The sequence below is a fragment of the Anarrhichthys ocellatus genome, unplaced genomic scaffold (assembly GCF_004355925.1).
Source record: "Anarrhichthys ocellatus isolate YVR2014 unplaced genomic scaffold, GSC_Weel_1.0 scaffold47, whole genome shotgun sequence".
Classification (NCBI taxonomy): domain Eukaryota; kingdom Metazoa; phylum Chordata; class Actinopteri; order Perciformes; family Anarhichadidae; genus Anarrhichthys; species Anarrhichthys ocellatus.
Window position 1 is genome coordinate 2,064,186 of NW_022280077.1, and position 9,679 is coordinate 2,073,864.

At 40.7% G+C, this 9,679-nt stretch overlaps 2 protein-coding genes across 2 annotated transcripts in view; one reads left to right on the forward strand and one right to left on the reverse strand.

Annotated features, from left to right (window-relative positions):
- On the forward strand, positions 1-5,904 carry pdzk1 (PDZ domain containing 1). The gene is made up of 8 exons (XM_031869578.1): positions 1-100; positions 1,825-2,034; positions 2,929-3,142; positions 3,784-4,119; positions 4,210-4,406; positions 4,482-4,706; positions 4,777-5,091; positions 5,639-5,904. The coding sequence occupies exons 2-8, from the start codon at positions 1,828-1,830 to the stop codon at positions 5,681-5,683; spliced, it is 1,539 nt and encodes a 512-aa protein (XP_031725438.1). The 5' UTR covers positions 1-100; positions 1,825-1,827; the 3' UTR covers positions 5,684-5,904.
- Positions 5,905-6,155: 251 nt separating this feature from the next.
- si:ch73-390b10.2 (Golgi pH regulator) overlaps positions 6,156-9,679 on the reverse strand; it is a 5,738-nt gene continuing 2,214 nt past the window's right edge. Inside the window, exons 10-14 of the mRNA XM_031869580.1 lie at positions 7,850-7,942; positions 7,572-7,667; positions 7,123-7,212; positions 6,942-7,007; positions 6,156-6,844 (exon numbers count right to left, since the gene is read on the reverse strand). Coding sequence (XP_031725440.1) covers positions 6,638-6,844; positions 6,942-7,007; positions 7,123-7,212; positions 7,572-7,667; positions 7,850-7,942 — 552 coding nt within the window. The 3' untranslated portion in view covers positions 6,156-6,637. The remainder of the gene's footprint in view (positions 6,845-6,941; positions 7,008-7,122; positions 7,213-7,571; positions 7,668-7,849; positions 7,943-9,679) is intronic.

Below are 9,679 nucleotides of genomic sequence, written 5' to 3' on the forward strand. Positions count from 1 at the left end.
GGGGGGAGGAGGAGTACAGGTTGAAGACACATTAGCTAACAGCCAAGCAGTGACAGGTGAGCTCCTCCTGACGACTGGGACACTGAGCAGAGACCAGCTGGTGAGTTTAATTTGAAAACCTTCTACCATACTGGAATTTATGATCACATTATTGAACACATAGAGCAGAATGTTTTCAAAGGCCAATTCCAGATCTTAATCCAAATCTGAAGAGTTATGACATTAGGAACAAAACAAAAAACATTTATTGTTGTTTGTTGATTGAAAAAAAAAAAAAAAAAGATTTACTGACATTTGTACCACTTTAGGCCTCTGAAACTAAGTGAAAGTTCAGTTTTTGGTTGAGTTGGTCACAAACATGATAAGGAGTCGCAGGTAGACATTGCTTCGTTTTAAGGGGTCACACAAGCCACAAACATGCAGTACAATATAAATTCTTCATCTATATAAAAAGAATAGATGAGTGGACTTTTATGAAGGCAATATAGTTAATTTGAGGTATGTTTGTTTTGTTTCAAGTGTAATTCTGATACTAGATCTATTAACTTTATAATCTATACAAAGTGCCCTCTTCTGGGCATGCTTAACCACAAAATGTTACTTTACATTCTAGCGGAGATTCCAATGTTTTCAAAAACACTCAATATGGCTGAATTTAAGGGAAATCTGTGAACATTTTTTTTTAAGTACAGGTATTTGTCATACAAACTGTCTTGGCTTTGAATATTGCACTCAATATAGGCATCAACTAGTTTCAGTTCAGTGTCGGGAAAGTAGATGTAGAATTTACTACATGCGTTACACTGTTCCTGTATAGTAAGGCCATCTTGTTTGTTTGTTTCAAGTAAATAAATAAATAAATAATGGGAAAATCAGGGATTTCAAGGTTTGATAAAATGGCATGAACTGTAATTGGAGCGTAATTTTGTCATTATGCTGCACATCACATGGAAGTGCAAAGCTGTTGGAACAAAAAAAAAATAACAACTGCACACCGACTCCAAACCACAAATTGTTCGGATCTTATATTTGCTAGGTCTGTTTGACTTGTCAGTACACGGTGGTTACGACCCAGGAAAAGCTGTGTGACTCTAACAGAACATACAGTATCCTACAATAACTATGATAGCCAGTAGGACACACACACATACTTTACAACCTTCCCATATGGAGATGACAGTCTGATTAAAGCGGTACAGAGAAACTGTGCATTCAAAGTCCAGGCTGTCTTTATAACGGAGAGTCGTCACCACAGTCAGCTGTGCCTGCTAATGGTTTTATGTGAAGCACTTTGACTTACCTTGTTGTTGAAATGTGCTCTACAAATAAACTTGCCTCGCCTTGCCTTGCTGTTAACAATTAACTGCCATTCGAGTGCTGACATGGAAGATTAACTTTTCATCTGAAGTTATCAGCACTTCTATTGCTTCTTCAGGTCCAGGGTTATCTGCTATTATATGACAGTTAAAAGAGGGACAGCAGTGACAGGAAAAGGGGGGAGACAGGACAGGTTTAAGGAAATAAATATATCAAATAACTGCAGATACTCCTTTACTGAAGGGTTAGATCTGTAACTTGAAAATAGCACTTTACTGTATGTTTGTATGTGCCTTGTTTATGTTTGCATATCACAGCCTCAAAATGTCTATAGTCTACATTATATGCTAAGAATATTTCCTTTATCATCACTTTGATTTTGCAATTGATAAGTAATATTTGGAGACAAATGCAGTGACGAGAGACAGCAGCTTGTGTCATAAAGGGCATTACAAGATATCATTTTTGATTGTGTGTGTATATTATTAACCCTCTCCTCCATGCTAGGACATGGCCGGGTACAAGCCGAAGGTGATTTCTCTAACCAAGAGGCCAGGTCATTCATTTGGCTTCTACTTGAGGGTGGAGTATGCTGTGGGCGGTCACCTGATCCGCTGCCTGGAAATGGGCGGTCCAGCTGAACTGGCTGGCATGAAAGACGGAGACCGCATCCTGCGGGTCAATGGAACATTTGTTGATGGGCTGTCACATTCAGAGGTAAGTAGGATGTGGAATTACCGCAGTGCAATTAAATCAATAAGAACTCTGAGATAAATATGGAGCCCCAAAGATGATAAGATGCAGTAGAAGCTTATTCATTTGGAGTGAAATATGAAATGTAATACTTTCATCAGTCATCTGTGAAGCACTTTGTAATGCACTAGCCTGCATTAAAGGGGCTATACAAATAAAGTTTACTTGATTGATGGTCAATATGCCATTTCTAATTCCATGCTGCTAATTTGAAAGTGACATGGGAATACCCATTATAGCAGTTTACCACCTAAACCTTTTTAGCTTAGTATATTTAACATTATGAGAAGATACAATACATCACACACAGAATGTCCATTGTAGTCCTTGATGAAGATAAGAGACACTTGAAGATGATGTGGTGAAGATAGAAGTATGGTGTCTGTCAACTTCAAAGTGGCGTTAGCATTAGATTGCTGCTGCTAAGATGTTTTAGTTACTGTGAGAGTGGTGAGGAATTTCATTGATGTTGTATGCGGAGAGTATAGAATACATAAACAATTAAATGTGTGTCAAGACGCAAAATAAAATAGGAAGTAAGGAGTCGAAAAATAAACAAGCTAGTGACATTTAGATAGAAGAGGAGTCAATGTATAATTGGTGATAAAGTAAAGAAATTAAGCGATTGTTGCTTTTTTAACTAACTGATTAGAGGTCAAATAAATAGTAAAAAGCTTTATATTCCTGCTTAAACACAACTGTACTCATTAGACTAACAGTATTATGGGTGTATTGTGTATTCTGTTATATGTTGGAGTACATTTTGTCAGCTTTGAGGCTCCATAGGATGATTGAATTGTACTGTTACAGGCATCTTTATTAAAACACCTCTGCTGTGTATGTGTTCCCCCGGGACAGGTGGTGGACATGATCAGAAACAGTGGAGCATCAGTCACATTTCACATCCTGGATGGAGATTCCTACGAGCAAGCCAAAGCAACGGGAGTGAACCTGTCCGACCCTCAGAGCACACCGGTTGCCAACGGTGGGGCCAAACCGGCTCTAAAGCCCAAACTCTGCTACCTGGTTAAGTCCAGCTCAGGCTATGGGTTTTCCATTCGCTCAGTCAAAGGTGAGATGACGAGACGGGTTAAGGAATGTCAATTTTGGGCATATGATGAAAAGAATGAGAATGAAAGAGTGCTTTAAAAAGCACTAAATGACGACATACAATTAAACCTGTTTAATTAATCTACCCATGTGGGTAGATTATACGAGGAAAGAGAAAATGTAGTAGAGATTGTAACTACTGCATTGGCTTTATTATTGGTTAAAAAAAACCTTTTGTAATTCTTTATAGATCAGGAACAAGTCCGTAATTAGAATAACTTTTGGGTTTGCCAGATTGTGAAAGTTAGTTTATATGCTCCTCCAGAATGACTCTTTGTTGTAATGCATTTAGATCTTTAGCGTGTCCATTGAGGAAGCATTTTGATTGATATGTATAACGTCAATAACTTAAATACTTATGAATGAAGCAAGCTTGTAGGACTTGTGGTGAAAGTCAAAACAGCACGTCATTTGCTGAACCGGCAAAAGCAAGTGACATATTCAAGGAGAATGAAAACAAGCCAAAGTGATTTGCACAACCTAGCCACCAAATAATGTTGCTATTAATGGCTTATAACTAATCTATAAAGTAGGCTACTCCTATTTGTATCAGTCTGTTTAATCTTTGCATAGCTTTCATATCTGCTATAACATCTTCTCTAGGTGAGCAGGGTTTGTTCATGACAGAGGTGATCAGAGGAAGTGTGGCTGACAGGGCTGGGGTCAGTGTCAACGACCGCCTGCTGGAGTTTAACGGGGAGGACGTAGAAGGCTCCACACATGATCAAGTAGTGGACAAGATCAGACTGGCTGGCGGCAGCAGCATCATGTTCCTGCTGGTTGACGAGGAAACAGACAGGCACTTCCGGAGCAAGCATATGAAGATAGGAACATGGTTAGCCACTGCCAAGTATCTCCCACACAAGCCACGCATCATCCAATTGACCAAAGGACCTGATGGCTATGGCTTCCTGCTCAAGGAGAAGAAGAACCAAGCAGGCAAGGCCATATGTAAATATCACAAACAACTGGTATTTTAATGCGGAGAGAAGGCTGTGTTTTAACAGTGTGCTCGTTGACTCCATGCAGGCCACTTCATCAAGGACATAGACAGAGGCAGCCCAGCAGAAAAAGCAGGTGTGAAGGAAATGGACAGACTAGTAGCTGTGGACGGTAAGGAGGTGGACAGATGCAGCCATGAGCAGGTGGTGGACAAGATCAGGCAGAGTGGAAACAAATGCTGCCTCCTAGTGGTGGACAAAGACACGGACCAAATGTATATGCAAGTGAGTCAGAGTGCCACTGTCAAACTTCAATATAGACTGCAGACCATCTAAATGTCATCGTTGTGTCCCTCACAGGGCCAAGTGTCTCCTATAGTCTTCTTGGAGGAGATAAAGGATTCCAACTCACCGCCCAGTTACAGAGAGGCCCTCAATTTACCTGCTCCTGTCAAACCATCCACACCCGTTCAGAGTAGGAAGGAGGAGCTCAAGCCCAAACTGTGTAAGATGGAAAAGGCCTCAACTGGCTATGGCTTTCACCTAAATGGCATCCAGGGGGTGTCTGGAAATCACATCAAGGAGGTAGGAAGTACAGACATCTCCAGCATTTCATCATTTTCATATCAAACTGGTGACAAACACTTCGTTTCAGGTGGTTAAAGGTGGAGTGGCCGACAGGGCGGATCTGGAGGATGACGACATTGTGGTGGAGGTCAACGGGGTGAATGTGGAGCAGAGCAGCCACGATGAGGTGGTGGAGATGATCCGCAGCAGTGGCAGTTCTCTGGAGCTGTTGGTGGCTAACGAAAGCGTCTATGACCAACTCCAAGCTAAAGGAGTGACCATCACACGCCGGCTGCTCGGAGAAACATCTTATGCTCAGGTCCACACTGCAGACACTCCAGAGGAAGAAGAGAGACATGAGGCGGCCAGACCTGAAACCCCAACTGAACCAGCAAGAGCGAGGGTGAGTGGTGCTTTGTAAAGCCTCACAGGTGATATATTTCACTAGCTGTGTGGCTCCAGGGATGGCAATGTCGGGTTTGTCGGTCTGGCCACCTCTGTGGTCCAGACTGAAATATCTCAACGATTATTGGAGGGATGTTTTGCACAGACATTGATGTTCCCCAAACAATAAGTCCTAGTGACCAATCACCAGCAACACCGTGAGGTAATCATTTATGGTTTTGAGTGAAATGTCTTGTCAACTATTGGATGGATTGCCACAAAATTTCATACAGACATTTATGTTACTCTAAATATGAATTGGAACAACTTTGGTGATTGCTAGAGATTTCATTACATCTTCAGGTCATACTTTGAATCGGTTCAGTACTTTGGTTTATGAATAATTACCTGCAAAACATACGACACTCCCCATGAGTGTTAGCAGTGGTTTGTTTTGTGCTGTTTCATGTCATTTCTTTTCTATCTTTTCAACCACAAGCCTTCACAGAGAAAAAAATGTTTAATGTGTAAAATAATTGTGATTTTTTTACCCCTCTCTCTTCTAGACGCCATCGTCTTCATCTGCAGAAAGTGTCGATGAGAGACTCTGAAAAAAATCACAGAAAGGACCCGCTCTCCGATTTGGCCTTTGTCAATCTAATGTTGATCCATCATTTTCTCAACAATCAGCTGTGTGGGCTTCAATCATCCAGTCGTCATCACAGGAGACAAGAGATGCAGGAAAAAAAAGGACAGTCAACACTTTTGAAATGTACTGACGATATCTTAACTCTGGCAGGATATTTGCATGATTAAAGGGCTGAGAATACTTTTTCGTGAATACTTTTGTCTTCCTTTGACGAAAATAGCAGCTCTACTTGGAGATGAGCAATGATCTGAGTAACGTAAAACATCTACCAAAGCTTAAGAGCTTCAGCTGTTATTATCACCAGTACGTACTGTGACCTTTCATGTCTGTTTTTCTCTTTGCAAAGACTGCTGCCTTTATTTAATGTTCTAAAAGGAAATTAAATCAATTACAATTTCAACTAACACCAATAAATGAAAACATACTATCTGAAATAAGCTTACTTTACGAGGATTTGGTTTTATTCACAATTAACGGACATATTTTGCTTCAGGGTGGAGATCATGAATGACATCTTGATCTTTTCCTCGTATAGTCCTTTTACACTTCAGTAGCAGTGAAGCACAGATTTGCTGTGAACAGTACAGCTCCAAAAGATCGTTCTGGCTGAAATAATAAGAATTTAAGTGGTTGCATTTGCAGGTAAAATGAAATTACTAATAGTAATGTCTGTTCTGCATATATTTCAATTCAAGAAAGTCCACCTTCAAAGTGTTTTGCTAATGTGCTCCAACAGTTCCCCATCACTTGCATCCAACAATCAGCCATTCCTGATTCAGGAACAGGCATTCGATATAATTATCTCTCACATATTAAAAAACAACAACTGATCTCTGGATATCTCAAGATTCCAGATTCAAAGTCACCCAAGGGTCAGTAGTCAAATCCAGGGGGGGGGGGGGGGGGATGTAGGGCATCAGAAGGACATTTGTTTCTCTGGTGCCTGTTTGTGGGCGAGATAAAGGAAGAGGATGCTGGACAAGGCGCTGACCAGGAAGATGACGTCAAACCAACGGTGGTAGAAGTTGAACTGCAGCTCTCCCAGAACCTCCGTCACGATGGAGCGATACTCCAGCGGCATGCTCATACGCATCAGCAACACGGACGATACAAAATACATCCCCTGGTGGAGTGAGACAGATGGAGAAGGTGTTGCTTTATCTGTTGTTTGAAGGCTGTGCTCTGTGTTACAAGATAACTATATAAAGCAACACACTCACCATGATCTGAGCGAGGACGAGCACGATGACATTAGACGACTTGCTGCTTGATATTGCATAGAAGAACTAAAAAAACCAAGGAGCATTATACAGTTGGTTAAACAGCATCATTTGAAAGAAAATATCACAGATTTATTATAGATCTGTAGCCATTTCAACATGTATCATGTGATAGTTTTACCTTCGTGAGGGTGATGAGTAAGCCACGAATGGAGGTAACGATTATTATCCCCACCAAGATGAAAGAGATGTGTTGGGACCAAAACTTGACCTGAAAAGCGGAGAAAGAGAATAAATGAAAAACAAAGCAAAACATGTGTTAATTGGGAGTAGGAAAGGAAGATGACAACTTCATCATGTATCTATTTAAATGTAAACATACTGCCATATTCTGAGAGTGTTAGCTATAACGCAACAATAACGCAATTAAATAATTATCTACGTGGGAAAAGATTGAATGCGATCATGATCAGGTACGCAGCAGAGACAGCAGCAAGGGAGACGACAATGTGCTGGCAATTATCTTTACAGGAGGTATGCAGTGTAACATGTGACTGTTACTGCAGGTAGGTGTGTTGTGTGTGTGTGTGTGTGTGTGTGTGTGTGTGTGTGTGTGTGTGTGTGTCTTACCTCAAACTGGATGCCCAAGTAGTTCACTGTAATTTCAATACCCCTCGTCACTGGATCCGTCTTTCCAACTCGATCAAACACAATGTTTATTGTGGCCTGTGGGGGATAGAAGAGGCATTTTGAAAAATAAATAAAAGGTACTTTTTTATAACTGCATCTCAAACAATAAGAAAAACACAACAACATGTGATTATCTAATTGGGCCGTAGCACTCACAGAATCTATATGTGAGGTGAGGGAAAGACACAATGCCAGAACATAATTGCAAATGTTCTCACCATGAAGATTTTCCAAACACAATAGATGGAAAAGAAGTAGCCGAGGAAATTGAAGTATTTCCCCTGGAATGTCTTTGAGTACTCAATTCGCTCCTAAAGATAAGGAAAGTTGGTGGTAAAGCATTAAGTCATCATTTATCGCATGTAGGCAAAGGTGTGTGTAGATAGAAGTGTGTGTATGTAATGTCAGCAGGTACCATAGCCTGGCCCCAGTCCAAATGCCAGTTCACATGTGGGCAGCTGCAGAATCATTCTTTATCTGATGTGATTGAACCATGTGATAAGTCAAGAGCAGACCTGGCAGTACGCTATAAAAAGCTTCTTTTTTTGCAAGGTCCTGTGATGTTATCCTGCATGTGAGGATATATAGTGGTAATAAACCTGACTCTTGATATCTTTTATAGAAACTGATTTGTATTTATGTGACATGTTTAATAGAACCAACGTTTAGGTTTAGTGTGGTTGAACCAGCAAAAATCAGCAAAACTAGAATGAAAGAGAATTGAGATTGCAGCTCTACAGAGCTTTTAGCGAATTGTTTTATAGCACGTTTACTGTACGATTGAGTCTTAACCCCTCTAATTAACTCCAAGTCCAGTAAACACTGGTTCATCAGGTGCACAGAACTACTACTCCAGTGAGACATTACTATAGATGTGTGTGTTATGGATGCGATAATACTTAATTGTAAGCCAACAACTTTATAAGTAGGTGTATATGGTCGGGGTAAGGATATGTAGAAATAACTAGACATGGCTAAACTCTGTCAGGAAGAAAGGACTTAAGTGTACGTCAGTAACGTCTTCTTTTCTATGTTTTTAACTAGCTCTGTAATCTTTGACTGGCCCACGCCTCCCTCAGCAGCACTGACCACACTGCCTTAATAATCAACGGAGGAGCTACGAACACAAGAGGTGCATAACAATCGAAGGGGAACACAAACTAGCATCCTCGCCTGTACACAGCTTAGAAGCTGATAAAGCTCCAAACTGATAGCAGCAATTAAGAATGTGTTTTGGGAGATGACTCTTTGTTGACGGGTCCTCGGTCATCAAAGAAACTCCACCACAGATTATACTTGAACTCAGCCTTTGGTTTACAGAGTCATAAAATAGTCATTAAAGCATGCTTAACCTGTGTTTGATCACGTGAGAGTTGGGACAACACAATGTTGACTTATAATCACCTGTTGCTATGTGTTAGCAAAGAGTTACTTATTTACACACCCAGCAGTTATGGAGCAACATTATCATTCCTTTGGATCCTGTTTGTGTTTTGCTGATGAATGTAAGCCCAATATTAACTCCTTTTAGCTGTTTTTGGTCTCCACCTACTCCTGAAGGAGTCTCTTTAGCTGCTATATACTCTTTTATATAAAAAAATATTAAATACATATGCTTTATAATGTCCACTAGTAAGTCCCTAACTGTGTCCGTCTGCCGATTGGTGCTGAGCAGGCAGTGTGCATTGTTTTTGAACCAAAACAGTGAAGTTGCAGGCCGGACAGCTAGAGACAATGAGCTGAAACTCGCTACAGCTCCGTCAGGCATTGGGGTGTTGCAAACCTGCCAATCATTCATTACTTTTGAATCCCAGGCATTCCTTGTTATATGGTTACTTGTTCCAACCTTAACTTGGAGGGAGTAAGTCAGGTTTGTTTGTTTTATTTCCACCTGCATAACGTCATTCAAGATTATAGCCTGCATGCTCTTCTGTATTTTTGTTTTTTATTCACTCTGTGTTTCTTCATAGTTAAGTGGAGCACAGTGTGCTTACGTGGCCTTGTGTGTGTGTGTGTGTGTGTGTGTGTGTGTGTGTGTGTGTGTGTGT

Bases quoted from the DNA above. Each gene is read 5' to 3' on its own strand.
- pdzk1 (XM_031869578.1), top strand. From the start codon at position 1,828: ATGGCCGGGTACAAGCCGAAGGTGATTTCTCTAACCAAGAGGCCAGGT. The intron at 4,120-4,209 runs GCAAGGCCATAT...GACTCCATGCAG, and splicing joins GGAGAAGAAGAACCAAGCAG to GCCACTTCATCAAGGACATA. The intron at 5,092-5,638 runs GTGAGTGGTGCT...TCTCTCTTCTAG, and splicing joins CTGAACCAGCAAGAGCGAGG to ACGCCATCGTCTTCATCTGC.